At 39.3% G+C, this 21,330-nt stretch overlaps 1 protein-coding gene and 2 pseudogenes across 2 annotated transcripts in view; 2 read left to right on the top strand and 1 right to left on the bottom strand.

Annotated features, from left to right (window-relative positions):
- SLC35D2 (solute carrier family 35 member D2) overlaps window positions 1-15,567 on the top strand; it is a 57,366-nt gene extending 41,799 nt beyond the window's left edge. For both annotated transcript variants that reach the window (XM_049634319.1, XM_049634313.1), the window contains 3 exons: window positions 12,563-12,641; window positions 14,166-14,248; window positions 14,880-15,567. In XM_049634319.1, coding sequence (XP_049490276.1) covers window positions 12,563-12,641; window positions 14,166-14,248; window positions 14,880-14,982 — 265 coding nt within the window. In that variant the 3' untranslated portion in view covers window positions 14,983-15,567. The remainder of the gene's footprint in view (window positions 1-12,562; window positions 12,642-14,165; window positions 14,249-14,879) is intronic.
- LOC125925394 (60S ribosomal protein L35a-like) lies at window positions 8,892-9,349 on the top strand (annotated as a pseudogene).
- Window positions 15,568-18,854: 3,287 nt separating the features above from the next.
- Window positions 18,855-19,433, bottom strand: LOC125919295 (syntaxin-18-like; annotated as a pseudogene).
- Window positions 19,434-21,330: the final 1,897 nt, after the last annotated feature.

Genomic DNA, 21,330 nt, shown 5'->3' with positions numbered 1-21,330 from the left:
GGTAATGCTGGCTTCATAGAAAGAGTTTGGAAGTTTTCCTTCCATTTCTAATTTTTGGAACAGCTTCAAAAGAATAGGTGTTAACTCTTCCTTAAATGTTTGGTAGAATTCTCCTGGAAAGCCATCCAGCCCTGGACTCTGGTTTTTTTAAGGAGATTTTTGATTACTAATTCAATTTCTTTCCTGGTTATGGGTCTGTTAAAATTTTCTATTTCTTCCTGTTTCAGTTTTGGTAGTTTATATGTTTCTAGGAATTTGTCCATTTCTTCCAGATTGCCCATTTTATTGGCATATAATTGCTCATAATATTTTCTTAGTATTTTTATTTCTGCTGTGTTGGTTGTGATCTCTCCTCTTTCATTCTTGATTTTATTTATTTCGGTCCTTTCCTTTTTCTTTTTGACCAAATTGGATAGTGGTTTATCAATTTTGTTAATTCTTTCAAAGAACCAGCTTCTGGTTTTATTGATCTGTTCTACTGTTTTTTGTTTGTTTGTTTGTTTGTTTGTTTTTGTTTTTGTTTTCGATAGCATTGATTCCTGCTCTAATCATTATTATTTCTTTCTTCTGCTGGCTTTGGGTTTTATTTGCTGTTCTTTTTCCAGCTCGTTAAGATGTAAGGTTAGATTGTGTATCTAAGACCTTTCTTCCTTCTTTAGGAAGACCTGGATTGCTATATACTTCCCTCTTATGACTGCCTTTGCATCCCAGAGGTTTTGGGTGGTGGTGTTATCATTTTCATTGGCTTCCATGTACTTTTTAATTGCCTCTTTAACTTCTTGGTTAACCCATTCATTCTTTAGTAGGATGTTCTTTAGGCTCCAAGTATTTGTTATCTTTCCAAATTTTTTCTTGTGGTTGATTTCGAGTTTCATAGCGTTGTGGTCTGAAACTATGCACAGTATAATCTCAATCTTTTTGTGCTTGTTGAGGGCTGATTTGTGTCCCAGTATGTAATCTATTCTGGAGAATGTTCCATGTGCACTGGAGAAGAATGTATATTCTGCTGCTTTAGGATGAAATGTTCTGAAACAATCTGTTAAGTCCATCTGGTCCAGTGTGTCATTCAAAGCCATTGTTTCCTTCTTGATTTTCTTCTTAGATGATCTGTCCATTGTTGTAAGTGGGATGTTGAAGTCCCCTACTATTATGGTATTTATAATCAGTGAGTTTATGTTTATGATTAATTGATGTATATATTTGGGTACTCTCACATTTGGAGCATAAATGTTTACAATTGTTAGATCTTCTTGGTGGATAGACCCCTTAATTATGATATAATGCTTTTCTTCATCTCTTGTTACAGTCTTTATTTTAAAGTCTAGATTTTAACCTAGATATAATCTGATATAAATATGGCTACTCCAGCTTTGTTTTGTCGACTGTTACCATGAAAGATGGTTCTCCATCCCCTTGCTTTCAATTTGAAGGTGTCTTTAGGTCTAAAATGGGTCTCTTGTAAACAGCATTTAGATGGATCTTGTTTTCTTATGCATTCTGTTACCCTGTGTCTTTTGATTGGAGCATTTAGTCCATTGACGTTGAGTGAGTACTGAAAGATATGAATTTATTGCCATTATGTTTCTTGTAGAATTGGAGTTTCTGGTGGTGTTCTCTGGTCCTTTCTAGTCTTTGTTGCTTTTGGTCTTTTTTTTTTCTTTTCTTTTTTGTCTTTTCTCCCTTCAGAGAGCCCCCATTAAAATTTCTTGCAGGGGTGGTTTAGTGGTCATGAAATCCTTTAATTTTTGTTTGTCTGGGAAACTTTTAATCTCTCCTTCTATTTTGAATGACAGTCTTGCTGGATAAAGAATTCTTGGCTGCATATTTTTCTGATTCAGCACATTGAATATGTCCTGCCACTCCTTTCTGGCCTGCCAAGTTTCTGTGGATAGGTCTGCTGCAAACCTGATCTATCTTCCCTTGTAGTTTAAGGACCTTTTTCCCCTTGCTGCTCTCACGATTCTCTCCTTGCCTGAGTGTTTTGTGAATTTGACTGTGATATGCCTTATTGATGGTCGGTTTTTGTTGAATCTAATGGGAGTCCTTTGTGTTTCCTGGATTTTGATGTCTGTGTCTTTCTCCGGGTTAGGGAAGTTTTCTGCTATGATTTGCTCACATAACCCTTCTACCCCTTTTTCTCTTTCTTCATCTTCTGGGACCCCTATGATTCTAATGTTGTTCCTTATTAATGAGTCACCAATTTCTCTAATTCTTGTACTCTTTTGCCTTAGTCTCCCTCTTTTTTTTCTGCTTCATTATTCTCCATAAGTTTGTCTTCTATATCGCTGATTCGCTATTCTGCCTCATCCATCCTTGCTGCTGTGGCATCCATTCATGATAACAGCTCAGTTATAGCATGTTTTATTTCATCCTGACTAGCTTTTACTTCTTATCTCCACAGAGAGGGATTCTAATCTGTTTTCGACCCTAGCTAGTATTCTTGTTATTGTGATTCTAAATTCTGGTTCAGACATCTTGCTTGTATGTGTGTTGCTTAAGCCCCTGGCTGTCATTTCTTCCAGCTCTTTCTTTGTGGTGAGTTCCTTCATTTCATCATTTTGAAGGAAGAAAAGGAATTGATAAGGTAAAAAAAAATGAAAATTAAAAAATTAAAAACAACACACGCAAATCAAATGTATGATGCTAGATTCTAGGTGTGTTTTGGTCTGGTTATTGAAAGGAGCTTGATAGAATAAAAAGGAAAAAAAAAGAAAAAAAGTTTAAAAATTTGAGAAAATGAATACAGTGAAATAGAATAAAATGAAATGGAAGTAAAATAGAATTTGAAAAATTTACAAAAAAGTAAAATATAGTTAAAAAAATAAAAATATTTTTAATAAAAATTGAAAATAAAAATAACTTTTTTCTCTCTGTATTCAAGAAAAGAAATGAAAAAGAAAAAAAAAGAAAATTGAATAGATGGACCCGTGAACAGACTGAAATATGATTGAAATTACATTGGTTTCCCCTAGAAGTCAAACTATGAAGCACTTTATAGTCCACAAACTAGGCAGGCGGAGAGATTTGTGATGTTCCTGAAGAGCGAGGTTGGTCCAGTTGGGTGGGGCTTAGTGCAACAATTCCATTCTCCACTAAATGGCGCTGCTTAGATTACTGGGGTGATTGTTGTGGTGCTTGTAGATATGTATGAGCATGTGCAGGAGGGGTGAAAATGGCATCACCCAGCTACCCAATCTCTAGTATTGGAACTCTGTGCTCTCCCCAATGAGCAACTGCACACCTGTACTTTTTCTCCGGCTTCTGTCTACTCCCCGCTTTTACACTGTCTGTGACCAAGCCATCAGGTTGTCAGGCCGCACCTCCTTCCTGAGTTTTATCTCACATGTGGCTGTGTTTCCCAACCCCTCACTTCTGAGGGGCTGTGGCTTTCACCCACTCAGATCCTCTGGGGGAGGGTCTCACCAAGCAATGGCTGAGTGTCGGCTGCACCCAGGAATGTTCGCGGGACCATGTTGCTGCTGATTCCCAGAGACTGTGGCTGGGTGGCAACCTGCCCCAGAAAAAGTTCACGTGATCGTGTAGCAGCAGTGTTTCAGGGATTATGGAAAATCACAACACACATCTGGCACCAGGCTTCACCCTTAATGACCTTGCTCCAGCACCAGTGAATGTGGTTGTTCTCTGGGGTCTGCTGGGACTGGGTGGCTGCATAGCCTCTACCAAATGCCCTTCCAGCAGTGGAACCGTTTCTCCCCGTGTGGCCTGAGAACCTCCCGGACTCCACTCTGCTTCTGGGGATTTGCCCTTCCCACCAGAGCACCACCAAGTATTGAGCTGTGGAGTTTCAGACTCTGTGCTCCCCCTGTTTATAGAGTCTTAATGGAATTTAAACCCTCTCCTTTCTCCTTTCTCCCTTTTTAGTTCAGTCCCTGTGGCTGTTTCCAGTTTTCCACTTTCCAGCTGCTTTTGGAGGGGAGGTACTTTTCCCGAACTCTCTCCCTATCTGTGTCCTCTCTCCACAAGCAAAAACGCTCCCTTCCCTCTGTGGCTTCTCTCTCCCCCAGTTCACTTCTTCATGCCATGTACCTGCTGAGTTCTGTGGTTCAGGTTGTGCAGATTGTTGTGTTAATCCTCAAATCCGTTTTCTAGGTGTGCAGGATGGTTTAGTGTTGATCTGGCTGCATTTCATGGATGTGAGACACACAAAAAACTTTCATGCTATTCTACCATCTTGGCTTCTCCCTGAGTTTGATCAGTTCTTTATAGATTTTGGATACTAAGCCTTTATCTGATATATCATTTGTAAATATTTTTTTCCCATTCCATTGGTTGCCTTTTAGTTTTGTTGATTGTTTCCTTCACTGTGCAGAAGTTTTTTATCTTGATGAGGTCCCAATAACTCATGATTTTCTTAATAATATTTTCTTTTCTCTAGCTTACTTTATTGTAAGAATGCAGTATTCAATGCATATAATATACAAAATATGTGTTAATTGACTATGTTGTCAGTAAGGTTTCTGGTCTACAGTAGGCTATTAGCAGTTAAGTTTTTGGGAAGTCAAAAGTTATACCTAGATTTTTGACTGGGGGGTGGGGTTGGCACCCCTAGCTTCTGTGTTGTTCAGGGATCAGCTCTACTTTACCTTCAGGGGTCAAATTTTAATTCTGAAACTGCTCTTGAAGGAAAGTCCAATTTTGGCATAGTGTATTTTTCAAAATCCTTTCTCGAAGTTTCTCACTCAAAGCATTGGATCACTTATTTTTTCACAGTAAGAGAAGCCATTATAAGCTTCTGAGCACATTCTTGGTTTTCAGAACAATTGGTACTGGGCTCATCTGTCCCTTTTCTTTAGCCCCTGCTCAAGGAATGACTTAGGGCTCATACATATGCATCCCAACCCTTGATTCCAGAGGATTATGATGCTCAGCTTCTTACTTATTTTCACTCTTTCAAGTTTGCATTTCAAACTTGCTTTTTCTAACCACCAAACCTCTGTACCCTGTTGAAATATAATTACAGAATTATAACACTTAAAAAAATATATGTTAAATGAATGGAATGGTGAAAAGGGGAGGATTTTAATTTTTTTTCGAATTATGGTAGAAAGATTCAGCTCTTGAAAATGCTGTTTGTAATCAGGAGTTTGTAAATAAAACATATGATTGAGTTTAATTATATCAGGAAGGTAAACTGGATTGTGGGACCTAAGATAATTTAATGCAGGCAAAAGTAAAATATAGGCTGAAATTTAAGTTGACAAACTAGATTTTAAAAAGCTCGCTCTGCAAGTCTTTTTAATATTGCTGAAAAATTACAGGCTCCAGTTCCTTCATACCAGTGGCTGGCCCAGCCCTTGAGCCTTGGAGGTGATTATTCTAGTCTCTTTCTGCCCCAGTAGCAGATCTTTTGATCCCACTGAAGCAGTAATATATTCCTTAATGAAAACACAGAAGTATCAAATATTTTCTAATCACAGGATAAAAAAATGTTTTATTCTTTGAACCTTCACTTCTCCCACCAAGATGTAACAGATAAGAGAAAACAGGACCCTGCAGATAGCTGGGGCATAGGAGCGACGGCACTTTAAAGACTGCAGATATTCCCACATTCTCAACAAATCAAATCTTAGTGGAAGATTGGTGCTTTGGGAGGATGGACCATAGTTATCCCATGATTTTGGCATCCCTGGCACACCACTGAGAGCTTGGATAGGAGTGTGTTCTTACTAGAGGTGGGTGAGATGAGATTACTTGAAATTCTTTGAAATCTGGAATTAGAGTAATGTGCTAGGGTACCACTATGGTTTGTGAAAGGACTGTAAAAGTGGCTCATTATTATTTGAACATTTGTGTTGAATTTATGTATATGCTCATTCATGGAATGATAACCAGCACAAGTTGTAAACGAGGTCATTTGTGTTCTATTTGTGACTGCCGCCGGTTTGCCATACAATTTTGGGTAAATCAGTTATTTTTTTGTGTCATTTTCAGAAATGGTAAGAACCTTGGAGCAGGAGTTCTGCTCCAGTGTTTCCATGTGAGCACCTCCATCTCTTGGAGACCTATAAGCTCAAATATACTGTTGGCATCTGTCGTCTGAATGTGTATCATATATATGTGCTATTATTTTTCAAATGTACATAGATGATATCTGATCTAAAAAATACAGAATGGCAAGAAGCTGCTAATTCAGCAATGCCTTTAAATATCTGCATTTTGTTAATCCATGGATGCTAAAAGCAAAACTACTGTCAAGTGGAGGTTGACATTTTTAGTGTTAAAAGTGGTATGGTTTCCTTTGTACTGAGTTAATAGAAGTTCTTTTAGTTTAGAACCTTGTTCTTAGCCAAAGGACTATATAGGGTGCATATTTGCATATAGAAAGGATTGTTTCTTAGAAAGAAAATTGTAATACACTACTTTGATCCTTGTGGATATATATCTATATATATCTATACATCTATGTCTATATATCTATGTGTATCTATTTATCTTCCCTCTGGGGACACCTGGTGGTGATACTGAGAAGTGCAGCCTTTTGGTCTAGAGGCCATCTTTTACTTAGGACATTGGCTAATTCAGACTCCTCCAGACCTTGGAGAGGGGAGCTCCTCCTGTGCCCTGCCCAGCTGATGAGTTTGTGCCCTAGTTGTCCACACTCATGGATACTGAGATCTTATATCCAAGGTATTCTCCAATTCTGAATGTAAGTGGAGGTGTTTTCACTAAAATTAGGATGGAGAAAAAGTTGCATGATTAGAACCCTGGGGTAGGAATTTTTAAATAAAAATAAAAGTAAAAACTATGACTGCTTTGGGTTTAAGTCTGTACTAATTTAGGAAGCCTGCAGGAAACTTTTCTGTATCCGCTAAGTTGGGTGAGACCCCTTCTCTGTGCTATAATCTCTGGTATTTTATTAGACTCACCTCCTCCAGGGCAGATGCTGTGGGTTATGTACTCTTACTATCTGGACCTAGCAGAGTAGGCACTCAGTAACATCATATTGAGTTTTTTAATCTTTTTATTTTACGCATGAATAGGATTATTTATAGTTCCTGGGGCTGTGAATTAATGTTGAATTTATGAAAATTATAAACATAAAAAACTTAGATTTTTTTAAGCCTTTAAATTCAGTTTATGAATACTGTTGCTCTCTTTATAAAGTTACTAATTTTTGTATTAACATAGCATTTACTTTCATTATTTATTAATGGTTTATTAACTCAAGTTTAGCTGATTAAAACCTCCTAAGCAATTTACTGTACGTTGGTCTCATTTACCAAAAAAAATTAAGCATTTTAAACTGCATTTACAAATACAATTCACCTGACTTTTCTCCAGCTATTCTAAGCCCTAATAAAGCCCTAGCAAAGCTTATGAGTCAGGTTGCTTAACACACCTAAGCAACTCTTTGAAATCTAATAAACCAAACTTAGAAATGTGGTAGATCAGCTTCTTTTAAACATCAGATACTGTGTTCAGATGGACTCAGATTTTCTTACTTCTTTCAAATGAAAATTGCAAGTGTAATCCCAATTGCAAATTTCAGTTTCAAACCGCAGAGGCCAAGATGTTGGGTCCTCTAACTTGTCAAATTGTGGTAATTATCTTAATAACAGAGACATGGTATTCTGAAGATTACAGAATTTAAGTTTGTAATAGAGTTTATTTCTTAACATGAAAGCCTGGTGTACTTTATCTCTAATATTTTTCTCTACTATCCCTATTAAGAAACATACTCAGGCCAAAAGCAGTTACTGTGTTGAAGATTTGTGATCCGGATTCTGTTATTAACAGTTTGGAGATTCTTACCTGGACCCTGGGCTGGGCACTAAATTCTGGCAGGAAGATACTCCCTAAGACACAAGGACACAGGCTGAGCCCTTTCTGAAGAGTCTGATTCCCTCTGCTCTGTCACTGGGAGTCCAGGCTTATGCCTCCTAACTGGGGTTTAGCTTTAAAATCAAACACATCTTATGATCCCTCTTTTTGGGTGGATGGAATTTGCACCCCACTTACGCCTCAGCTAATTGTCTTCATTTCTTGAGTGAAATGAACATATTTCTTCTGATTGGATTCTTTCCTGTACATATATGCTTTTTGTGTGGTTCTTGATCACAGTTCTGTAGTCATTTTCTTTTCAATATAGTACTCAACGTTGAATGTCTGGTGAATTAACTTTGGTCATAGGGTACAGAATTATCACTGACATATGGAATTCACTAATTTCTCTCTCTCTCTCTCTTTTTCGCATGCACTCTTGAGTCCCCATCACCTATTTCACACATCCCCACACCCACCTTCCCTGTGGCAACCATCAGTTTGGTTTCTGTAGTTAAATGTCTGTTTCTTGGTCTCTCTCTCTTTTTCCTGTGCTCACTTGTTTTCTTTAAATTCCACATACGAGTGAAAATCATATGGTATTTATTTTTCTGTAACTGACTTATTTCTCTTAGCATAATACTCTCTAGCTCCATCTATGTCATTCCAAATGGTAAGATTTCATTCTTTTTCTTTTTTATGGGGGAATAATATTCCATTTATGTGTGTATATAGCACATCTTCTTTATCCATTCATTTTTTTCCCCCAGTTTTTAAAAGAAAGATTTATTTAATAAATTTCACTTAGTACAGTAAATCTAATGGAAATCACAATACAAGGAAAGTTTTAAATCAAAGCCTCAGCATCTCATACAAACAACATGACCAAACTCCTATATTGGTATTAAATTTCAAAATTGTCCCAGATCTTAAAAAAAATACAAGTGTACACTTACATGCCTTATAGGATATTAAACCAAACAGTTAGAATTAACAAACATGCCAGGTGTTTTCACTCTGAATCATAGACACAGCTCCTACATTTCAGTTTGGCAGAAAAGTGTATTTCTCAACATGTATCCAAAGCTTTCAGAATATTGTGCTATAAGAGCAACATTTCGCTCTTTCTGCCATCTTGGAACCTGTGGAGGCCTTCTGGGAACAGGACTCCTGAAATGACAAATATATCTGGAAGGCTGTGGTCCAAAGCCATTTTTGCTGGCTGTAAGCAGGGTCTCCGGAACCAGAGGGAGCACACAGCTCTTCTTCAAATTGAAGGTCTTTATGCTTGAGATGAAACTGAATTCTCTTTAGGCAAGAGATATGCTTATGTGTACAAAGCAAAGAACAATACAGTGACTCCTGAAGGCAAACCAAATAAAACCAGAGTAATCTGGGGAAAGGTAACTCGTGCTCATGGAAACAGTGGCATGGTTCGTGCCAAATTCCAAAGCAACCTTCCTGCTAAAGCCATTGGCCACAGAATCCATGTAATGCTGTATCCCTCAAGGATTTAAACTAACTGAAAAGTAAATAAAGGTGTAGAAAGAAAAAAAAAACATCATTTAACATAAGTATAACTGTTTTAACCTACACACACTTGCTGCTTAGGCACACTCCTACAATATAACTAACTTGAGGAAAACTAAAAATTGTTTTAACAGTGATGGTCAGTACTGAATATTGCTATTACATCCCAGATGAACATTTCAGTGTTCAAAATTACTGAGCTTGAAGTTCTTTTTTTTTTAATGTTTATTCATTTTTGAGAGACAGAGACAGAGTGTGAGCAGGGAAGGGGCAGATAGAGAGGGAGACACAGAATCCAAAGCAGGCTCCAGACTCTGAGCTGTCAGCACAGAGCCCAATGTGGAGCTCGAACTCATGAACTGTTAGATCATGACCTGAACCAAAGTCGGATGCCTAACCAACTGGGCCACTCGGGCACCCCTGAGCTTGAAGTTCTACAACAACCTTAACCTTCACGTTAGAGCAAGCATGAATCACGAGCCTGTAATGCAAAACTGTTAAATGTAATTTTTTTTATTTTTAATTAAAAAAATTTTTTTAAATGTTTTTTATTTTTGAGGGAGAGACACACAGAGAGCAAGCAGGGGAGGGGCAGAGAGAGAGGGAGACAGAGAATCTGAAGCAGGCTTCAGGCTCTGAGCTGTCAGCCCATTGTGGGCTCAAACCCACGAACTGTGAGCCAAAGTCAGACACTTAACCGACTGAGCCACCCAGCTGCCCCTAAATTTAATTTTTTTAAAGTAGGCTTCACACCCAGTGTGGAGCCCAGTGCAGGGTTTGAATTTGCAACACTGAGATCAAGAGTCGGAAGCTTAATTGACTGAGCCACATAGGTGCCCCTAACTTTTGTAGAAAGAAAGAAAGAAAGAAAAGAAAGAAAGAAAGAAAGAAAGAAAAGAAAGGAAGGGAAGAAGGAAGGAAGGGAGGGAGGAAAGGAAGGAAGGAAAGAGAAAGAAAAGAAAGAAGCTGACCAAGAGTGATCAGAATCAATGCTATTTCCCTTTCACCAATCATACCTGATATGCTAGACATCCCTCCCATTCTACAACTGCCATTATCCATTCATCTCTTGATGGACACTTGGTCTGCTTCCATAATTCAGCTATTGTAAATAATGCTGCAATAAACATAAGGGTGCATGTATCCCTTTGAATTAGTGCTTTTGTATTTTGGGGGTAAATACATAGTAGTGTGATTACTAGATCATAGGGTGGTTCTGTTTTTACTTTATGAAGAACCTCCACATTTTCCACAGTGGCCACACCAGCCTACATTCCCACCAACAGTGCACAAGTATTCCCTTTTCTCCACATCCTTACCAACACTTGTTGTTTCCTGTGTTTTGGATTTTAGGCATTCTGACAGGTGTGAGATGATACCTCATTGTGGTTTTGATTTGCATTTCCCTGATGATCAATGATGTTGAGCATCTTTTAATCTGTCTGTTGCCCATCTCAATGTCTTCTTTGGAGAAATATTTGCTTATGTGTTCTGCCCATTTTTTACTGGATTACTTATTTTGGGGGTGTTGAGTTTAATAAATTCTTTATAGATTTTGGATGCCGACTCTTTATCAGATCTATCATTTGAAAATATCTTCTCCCATTCAGTACATTGCCTTTTAGTTTTATTGATTGTATCTTTTGCCATGCAGCTTTTGATTTTGATGTAATCCCAGTAGTTTACTTTTGCTTTTATTTCCTTTGTCTCAGGAGACCTAATTAGAAAGATGTTGCTATGACCAGTGTCAAAGAAATTACTGCCTGTGCTCTCTTCTAGGATTTTTATGGTTTTAGGTCTCACATTTAGGTCCTTAATCCACTTTGAGTTTATTTTTGTGTACAGTGAAAGAAAGTGGTTCAGTTTCATTCTTTTGTACATTGTCATCCAGTTTTCATTAGTTGAAGAGACTGTCTTTCCCATTGTATATTCTTGCCTCCTTTGTGGAATATTACTTGACCATGTAATTGTGGGTTTATTTCTGGGTTTTCTGTTCTGTACTGTTGATCTATGTGTCTATTTTTGTGCCAGTACCATACTGTTTTGATGACTACATCTTTGTAATATAACTTAAAATCTGGAATTATGATACCTCCAGCTTTGGTTTTCTTTTTCAGGATTACTTTGGCTAGTCAGGGTCTCTTCCGGTTCCATACAAATTTTAGGATTGTTTGTTCTAGTTCTGTGAAAAATGCTGTTGGTGTTTTTATAGGGATTGCATTAAATCTGTAGATTGCTTTGGGTAGTATAGACATTTTAACAATATTTGTTCTTCCAATCCAGGAGCATGGAGTATCTTTCCATTTCTTTGTGTCATCTTCAGTTTCTTTCATCAGTGTTTTATAGTTTTCAGAGGACAGGTCTTTCACTCTTCGGTTAAGTTTATTCCTAGGTATCTTATTATTTTTGGTGCAATTGTAAATGGGATTGTTGTTGTAATTTCTCTTTCTGCTGCTTCATTAGTGTATAGAATAGCAACAGATTTCTATACATTTTGTATACATTTTGATTTTGTATCCTGTATACTACTAAATTTGTTGATCAGTCCTAGCAGTTTTTTGGTGGAGTCTTTTGGGTTTAATTTATATATTATCATGTCATCTGCAAATAGTGAAAATTTTACTTCTTCCTTACCAATTTGGATGTCTTTTGTTTCTTTTTGTTGTCTCATTGCTGTGGGATCCATTAATTTCATTCTTTTTCATCCAAAGCCAGTGACCCTTCCCTGATTTTCCCTTCTAACACCAGTGGTTCTCAGCTGCTGCACATTAGAATTATCTATGGAGCTTTGATATTGCATGCAGCCAAGGGCCCCACCTCAAATCAACGGAAGGAGAACTTCTGTCAGGCATCATTGTGTGTTAAAAGTGTGCCAGCTGATTCCGATGCACAGAAGGTTAGAGAGCACTGTTGTGACATAGTTGTTAAACAAAAGATTTCAGACCATTACAAAAACTTTCCCAGTCCTTACCCCCCTTTACATGGAAATATAATGGAAAGTGCACAGATAGAATGAAAAGCATACCTAAGGGTGAAAGTTTGGCTGATTCACCACTGGATGATTTTCCTGTAACAATTTGGAGTTACAAAGGGGATGTTTTTAGATGTAGGTTATAAAATCTTTATCGTACGTTTTTCTTTTTTATTTGTTTAAAGCATTTGTGGGTGGGTCACATGGGGACTCTTCTTAATCTGTTATTATACCCAGCACAGTAAGGCACACATCCAAGCGTTTCCTTCCTTGCCCCAGGTTTCTGTTGATGTACTCCACAGTTTTGTGCAGCTATTACAATTCAGCCCTCACTACGGCAGTGGTTGGAGCCATCAAGGTAAGGGGGTGACACCTTGGGAATTGGGAAATCAGCCATGAATCCAGTCTTCATGATAGAAGCAGAGTTTGATTTTATTGTTGTTAACGGGTGGGATAGTGAGCATGGAGGCTTGTGGCATTTTCAGCTGCACCTGGGTGATCCTTTCTTAGGTCTTCTCATCCCCCAATCTGTAAAACAGAGGGAGGGCTTGTTGATTTAAAAAGGAGAGACAAATTATCACTTTAAGGTTAGGGGTGGTGAGAGGGGATGGTCTGGGAAAATGACGTAAAACTGAGAAAAATTCCAAATTTCTGCGCTCAGCAAGATACCTTGTTTGGTACCTTGTTAGTACGGTTTGGTTTTCTGGGAGAGCCTGCTGACTAGGAAAGAGAAGCCCAGGTGAGGCGCCTGGGTGGCTCAGTCAGTTAAGCAACTGACTTTGGCTCAGGTCATGATCTCGTGGTTTGTGAGTTCGAGTCCCATGTTGGGCTCTCTGCTGACAGCTTGGAGCCTGCTTCAGATTCTGTGTCTCCCTTTCTCTCTGCCCCTCCTCTTCTCATGCTCTGTCTCTCTCTGTCTCTCAAACAAAAATTAAGCAAATAAATAAGCATTAAAAAATGTGTAAGAAAGGGAAGCCCCGTGAAGAACTGTTTTTCAATCTAGGTATATGCTCACTTAAAAGGTTCTAAACTCATGGATTGTGCGTAGGTGTGTTTTACGTGTGTGCGTTTGAATCCACACAGTCCTGAAGAAGAGGATGGGTTTTCTGTGTTCTCTCATACAGTTGCTTTGTTTCTCTATTCACATGAATAAAATGAGTGAGAAAGACTGCCTGCTTTAACAGTTGACTTGTCTGTTGGCTGCCCAGACCCTCCTAGAATACCCAGGGCAGGGCACTACTTGGAATTTGCTGGATGTCTGATCTGTGTGAGTTTAGGGTCAGTATGATTAAAATTCACTACCCAATGATGGTAAAGAGATGGGATCTGAAAAGCTGATGACAAGTCAACTCTTATACATCTTTTTTTGTGTGTGATGCAGTGTTCTGTAATTATGCCATCGTTTACCTTATTTCTTTATAAAGCCATGTGTAATGGTTTTTTACTTATTCATTCAACACTCTGTGAACACCTATGTGAACACTTGTACTTACAAGTCTCTGAGCAAAGTTAAAGTCTCTGAGCAAAGCTAAAATATTTAGTTTCAGATTTTACCATATACATGTATTTCCCCCTTAAATTCTTCACTTTTAAAATGACTGATCCGGGGCACCTGAGTGGCTCGGTCAGTTAAGTGTCCAACTCTTGATTTTTGGCTTAGGTCATGATCTTGTGGTTCATGAGATCAAGCCCCAAGTTGGGCTCTGTGCTGACAGCATGGAGCCTGCTTGGGATTCTCTCCCTCCCTCTCTCTGCCCCTCCCCTGCTCACATTCTCTCTCTCTCTCTCTCCCTCTAAATAAGAAAGTAAGTAAGTAAGTAAATAAATAAATAAACTTTAATAAAGTAAAATAAAATGACTAATCCTCTCTCTCTTTCTACAGAATGTATCCATTGCCTACATTGGGATGTTAGTTGGTGGAGACTACATTTTCTCTGTGTTAAACTTTGTAGGGTTAAATATTTGGTAAGTGGGATTTCTAAATGAACTCATTTTAGTAAAATATGAGTTTTAAAAAGTCTGATTTATAAGTGAAAGAATGCAAGATGTTTTGACATTTCAGTTTCTAAGATAATTTTACTTAAATCACTCAGTTCATCTGTTTGAATGACATGCTCCTTCACGTGGATCATGGGGACGTGTATAATGAAAATTCAAGGGGCTGAGATCTAAATTTAATTCATGTGTCTTTCTCACAAAAAAAGTCTCCTAAATTATGTTTCTTCCTCTTGTGAAGTGGGCCTCACTGATGTCCTGCTGTGTCAGAGCATCATCCGCTAAGGATATTGGGAGGAGTGGCTGAGATACTTTTGAAAGGCATTTTGGGGTCCTACACATGGAGTGCTGTTTTAAGATAATAGCATAGTTTATTCAATAATAAAGTATTTGTTTCTCTCCAAAGTTTTGTATTAGATTTGATCTACTTTTTTTCTTCCCCAAAAGATTTCTAGAGGAGTGATTCTCATCAAGTAATCCACAAACTTGAGGAGAAAAATTCCCTTCACATTAAGCGGGCTATACTTATAAAGATGTCAGGAATTGCTGGTGGTACCACCTATGAGATTTATTTATTCTCACTTTTTTTTTCTCCTTTCAGCATGGCAGGGGGCTTGAGATACTCGTTTTTAACTCTGAGCAGCCAGTTAAACCCTAAACAATCTGTGGACGAAGAAAGCATCCCTCTGGATTTAAAGAGTTAGGATCTGGGGCAGAATCGCAGCCTGGCTTACAAACTGGGAACATGCAGCGGCATTCCCACATGTAGGAATGTGGATCCCGATGTTCTGGTCATGGGCAACACTCACCCCCCTGCTTAAAGCACCACAGGAACGTCTGCAAAATGCAGAGAGAATCTACCTCACGTGCTGCTGCACGGTGAGCCCTCATCAGCCCTGAGAAATGTATTTGGGCAGAGCTTTACCATCTGAAAGTGAATCTTTCACAGTAACCATTGGTTAAAGGTATTATTTCCAAAGGTCTTGCACAGGCAGAGCACTGAACGGTTGGTGACCCATCCAAATATCTGTGCTGCTGTTTGCCAGTACCATGTGTGCTAAGAGGAGGGGAAAGGTCGATGGTGTGATTATTATCAGCACGTTGGCCTTAATTTCAAAGGTCCCAGCCAAAGCAAAGTGCCAGTGAGAGCATTTTTTTTTTTTTCAGTTTAAGCAGACTTGTCTTTATTTTAATAAAGTTAGCCAGTTAGCTCCAAGTTATTTGTTAGCTCTGATTTCATTTTATATATTGGTATCTTTTCCCAGTCATCAAAGTAAAATAAAAAATAATTTATACTCATGTCTCATACTGTTCCATTATTGGAGATAGGCAGAAAGATAGTCAATTATTCACTGTGCCTTCAGGGTGATCTTCCTTTTAAGGCTCATGCTGGAAAAAACTTGTAAAATAACTCAACAGGAAAAAAAAAAACAAAACTCCATGTGTCCTGTTAACATTTAAGTAGCTCTTATTTCTCTCCCATCTCTCTAAGTTCAGGGAGCTTTGACATTCAGATCACTTGGACTTTAACCAAAGGTACATTTCTTCACAGGCTCGTCTAACCTCCCAGATGTGTGGTGTGTGGGAAGGAGCCCTGAATGGATGAGTGTTATTTTTATCTCCATCAAAAAATGAGCTGGGATGGGGCACCTGGGTGGCTCAGTCGGTTAAACATCTGACTTCAGCCTAGGTCATGATCTCGCAGTTCCTGGGTTTGAACCTTGCATCGGGCCCTGTGCTGAGACAGCTCAGAGCCTGGAGTCTGCTTCGGATTCTCTGTCTCCCTCTCTGCCCCTCCTCCACTCACTCTCTGTCTCTCTCTCTCTCAAAGAAAATGAATAAACATAAAAAAAATTTAAAAAATTTAGTTTTAATTGTAAAACACACAACATAAAATTTGTTATCTTAACTATTTCTAAATGTATACATTCAGTAGTGTTAAGTATATTTATCATGTTGTGCAACCAATCTCTAGAACATTTTCATCTCGCAAAACTGAAACTCTGTACCCATGAAACAATAGGTCCCCATAGCCCCTGGCAACCACCATTCTTTCTGTCTCTTGAATATGACTACTCTAAGTATATAAGTGGAATTGCACAGTACTTGTCTTTTTGTGCCTGGCTTACCTTAGTTAGGCTAACTAATGTCCCCAAAGTTCACCCATGTTGTAGCATGTGTTAGAATTCCTTTCTAAGGCTGAATTATATTCCTTCATATGGATGGATATACCACATTTTGCTTATCCATTTGTCTGTCAATGGACGTTTGGCTATTTATGAATCATTTTGCTATGAATATGGGAGTACAGATGTGTCTTTGAGACCCTGATTTCCATTCTTTGGGATATTAAAATTTATTTCCTTTGTACACATAACACTCCTGACATCAAATGTGTGGGGTGTTGACCTCATATTAAGGAATTCTCCCATTCTCTGGACACCAACTGGGTGTCCTACAATTCAATTCTGACATTAACTACCTGGAGCTAGTGCAGACCCCGCAGGTTAAGGGCTCAGTCCCACAAGGTTGCCCCCACCCACTTCAGATGCTGATCCCAAGTCCCAGGTTGTGCTTCTGACCAACTGGCCATGAATCAGGAGTTTCCATACCCTCTTCCGTGGGTTTCACAGTTTGCTAGAATGGCTCACAGAACCCAGAGGAAGTGCCTTACTCTCTCTTAAGGGTTTATTATAAAGGATACAGCCCTGGAATAGCCAGAAAGAAGAGATACGTAGGAAAAGGTGTGTGGGAAGGGGCTTGGTGCATCCATCCCCTCTCTGGGTGCACTACCCTCCCACACATCGATGTGTTTACCAACCTGGAGCTCTCCAAACCCCATGGCTTAGGTGCCCTTACTGTTTCCTACAGCTGCTGCAACATTTTACATTCACACAGAAGTTCCAATTTCTCCATGTCTTGTCTAACAGTTGTTATTGTTTATTTTGTAGTAGCCATTCTGATGGGTGTGAGGTAGTTATCTCCTACCTAAGAGTTTTGATTTGTATTTCTCTAATTTTTAGTGATATTGAACGTTTTTTTCTGTTGCTGTTGTTGGCCATTTGTATCTTTGGAGAAATGTCTATTTGAGGCACCTGGGTGGCTCAGTCAGATGAGTTTCCAACTCTTGACTTTGGCTCAGGTCATGATCTCAGGGTTTTGGGATCGAGCCCTGCATCAGACTCTGCTTGGAATTCTCTCTCCCACTTCCCCTTTCCCACTGGCACTCTCTCTCTCTCTCTAAAAAAAATCTATTTAAACCCTTTGCCCATTTTTGAATTGGGTTGTTTGTTTTGTTGTTGTTCAGTTGCAAGAGTCCTTTATTGTTTCCCTTTTCCTTTTAAAAGGCTCCTAGAGTCTGACCTTTGGGGCTCCCAAGCTGTTGTAACACTTTCTTGTGTCATGAACACCAGTTCTGAAACCCAGAGGCCAAAAATGCTAAGATTTGAAAACATCAACTATAAACATCAACTCATGTTTTCAGTGACAAAACCAAAAGTAGCAAGTTTTTGCTTTCTTTCAAAATGTTTTTTCTGATTTTCATTCTCAGAATTCTTAAAGGAAGATGATTTTGTGTTTTTCTGTTCTTAAAATGATTAATCCTTTGTTTTCATAGTTGGGATGCCTCCTGGGTGTTCTTATTTACTTTTTTTTTTCTTCTGTAATCACCCTGAGTACTTTTCTTGGCCTTTTTTTATATGACCCTTTTTTTACCTTCCTATGGAGGCGTCTTCTCCTGCTTCCATGCATGGCCAGCAGAGGGCACCCTAAGAGCAGCTCAGCAGCCCTCGTAGCTGGGTTGAAATTAGCAATTTCCACAGTACCTTTAAAGACCCAGATTCTCCAGCTGTGGGGTTGGTGGGAGCTCGGTCTGGCTTTGGAATTAAGATTAGCTGAGGAAGCTGGGTGGCAGAGAGGTGGTGCAAAAGGGATTCATTAGCCTCAAGGAGGTTAAAGGGGAAATGCAGCCTAATGCCCCAGATCTTCAGACTTCTCTTTTCTTACTGAAGAAGTTGTAAAAGCCACTCTGGGTGGGACAAAGAAAATAAACTAATATCTTTGATATTTTGCTTACTCCTAGCTGTTGTACTGCAAATAACAGTGACACCATTTGTTAACTTAGACTTTTTCCTGCTCTTTTAATATTTTGCCTGCGTATTAAATGTATCTCAAATACAGAGGCACTAGAGTTTTGGACAGCTGAGTTTTCTTAGGGAATAGAACCTAGTTTAGAGAAGTGTTCTATATATATTTTTCTGTGCCCTCAGGAAAATAGTGAAGGTACAAATGTCCATAATTTCATAGTCTTTAGTTACTTTTTTTTTGCACAATCATTTGCACTTAATTTTCTCCTTTCTTTTCAATTTGTGTTCATTGTTTTTCAGCTACAAAATAAGCTTAAAACCACAGGTTTTGGTGTACCTTCTGTGAGAGTACATATTTATCTCAGCCTCCCTCCCCCCAGTGGCTCTGGGATAACATGTGGTCACAAACCACACTCTGATGTTGGAGACCCAGGACAGCATACCATGTGCCAGGAGTAATGGGGCAGCACCCACCATAGCAGTTGCCTAGACTATGGTGGGTGCATATCAAGTTAGAGCAAGGAGAAGGAGCACATCACCAGAAGAAGAGCACCCACACTTGGAAGCCAGCATTTTTCTTAAGGGCTGCTCTTCGTCGCTTTCCTTGATATCCTCAGTTACTTCTGTAACCCATTGGTGAATGCCTTCAGTTTCAGCTTCTTGTTGTAAACCCTTGTCTGTGACTATCTCTTAGAGACTGGAAATTTCAACCACTATTCCTTTGATTTACCCCAGTTCATCAAACAGGCTGTTCTCTTCACCAATGAGGCATTGATTTTCTTGTTCAAACATTTGTATTTCTTCTGGGGATAATTCATCTTCCCCTTTGCCATCTCCCCACATGCTCAGTTCAGGTTGTGCTTTGTTCGGAGTCTATTTTGGGTATTCCTCAGTGACAGGTTTTTTTTTTTCATAGTCTTTTGAAGGATTCTGTGAAACTTTCTCAGAAGACATAAATTCTCTTGTCTTTGTATTTGGTTCTGGTTCCAACTTGCATGATCTTTTCTCATCACTGCTTGTTTAACTCTAGTGGCTCTTTGTTCTGAGTAAAGTTTACATAGTCTTTTTTTTTTTTTAAGTTTATTTATTTATTTTTGAGAGAGAATGTGAGAGCAGTTGGGGAGGGGCAGAGAGAGAAAGAGAATCCCAAGCAGGCTCCGTGGTGCAACACACTGAAACAGCAGTCCTGTGCTTGCTGGAAACGTATCTCCTTGTGGGCTTGTGTCTTAAGTTGCTGAGTTGCTTCTGAGCAGATCCTCACGAATGTCTGAGCACCCTGGTCTATCTGATATGTGTCATCCTCTCACACCCAGACGTGATGTGGCTATAAGCATTAATGTAATCTGTCCTGTGTTCCAGAAGATAACTTCTCAGTTTGCCAGTGTGCAAAAGCTTATGCAGGACAGAAGCGCATGGGTGGTGACCAGCTGGGTGCAGTCAGTGCCAGCACAGAGCAGGTATGCAAGGCACCGAGCTAGAGGCCACAGGCCTTTGTTTCCCCTCAACCCACAGCCATTCCGATCCACCAGATGAAGACAGCACTTCCTCTAAGGGTTATTCTAGAATTCAATGAGATAACACCTGTAGAATGTTTTGGCATTACTTGGCCCCTAGTGACCAATAAAATTTGTTACTGTTGTGATTATTATTGTTACCATTCTTATTTCTATTTGTGGTGGGGAAGAACTCTGGAGAGAGTGTTGCTCTACAGAGAAGGTGTATTGGGAGGATGGCTAGGAATTTATCAGATGAGGACGAAGGTGGAAGACCACTTCAACTTGAAAGTCTTGGTGACTTGGACTTGTGAATCATTGTTGCTTTCTGTGAATGGATGCGTGTGCTCGTGCATCCATTTTGGGTGCTGGGACTTGGTGAGGGTTAACAGCCTAGGTGACCGGTACTTGCTGCTCCGTGGCACCTTTCATGAAGCTGAGAGTGCCCAGCAGTTCAGAATCTCTGTTTCTTTTCTGTCATAAGATACTGAAATACATGGAAAAAAGAAAGCATGCCCCTTGGGATGAAGCCAGGAAACCCCAAGGCACCCTTGCAGATGGTCAGGGTCAGGAAATACTGTCTGTGTGCCTTCTGACTCTTACCTCCACTCCCCCTGTGATAAGCCTCCGAGCCTTTTCTCCACAGCCTGGACCAGAACATCAGCGTTACCTGGGGACTTGTCAGAAATTCGGAATGTCGGGGTGCACACAAACAATCTGCATTTTGACCCAGGTGATTTGAGAAGCACCATCCCAGGCTATTGGTCCAGGCCATACTTTTAGTACTGGTGGTTCTCAGACAGGGATTCACAGGATTTAGGGGGCTGGTGAATGTGGATAGGGAAAGAATACATCCTGATGCTCCCTAACCAAAATTTAGCATTTTTCATTTGAAAATGTAGACAAAACAATGTAGTATTAGCTGTATTTCTGATTTTGTTACCAGTGGAAGTGGAGATATTTTCAGATCACCTTACACTTTCTGCAGAAAAATCATTTATGCCCTGCTGAGGATTCTAAGTTATCAGACCTTCCACTCATTCTTGATGTTTAATACGTTCATAAAGAAGCATATTTTTAGTACATCATATTTAGAAAATTTAACTTTTTTTTGGAAATTGGTTTCCTTTATAATTTTATGTATTTTATTCTAGGCATTTAAAGCCATTATTTAGGGGAGGAGGCTGTAACCATCCCTAAGCTACTGCTGTGGTCCATGGCACTGAGAAAAAGGAAGGATTCCCTGCCAAAGAGGGAAAGAGAAATTTCCAGATTATGTTTTCTCAGGAAATTGTTACATTTTTGGCCTTTCTACCGGTGGAGGTTTGTTGTCCAAATGGGTGTAGAGGTACCTAGGAGAGGTATCTTGTATCTGCCAGCTGGTGGTGGGGGGGGGGTCATCCTTCAGCCAGTGGTGGTCAGTTGTCTGCAACTGGAGGGCCAGCGTGAGAGCAGGAGAGAGAAGCAGAGAGGG

The sequence above is a fragment of the Panthera uncia genome, chromosome D4, assembly GCF_023721935.1.
Source record: "Panthera uncia isolate 11264 chromosome D4, Puncia_PCG_1.0, whole genome shotgun sequence".
NCBI classification, from domain to species: domain Eukaryota; kingdom Metazoa; phylum Chordata; class Mammalia; order Carnivora; family Felidae; genus Panthera; species Panthera uncia.
The sequence above is the reverse complement of the archived record's forward strand: the minus strand, read 5'-3'. Positions and strand labels throughout refer to the sequence as shown.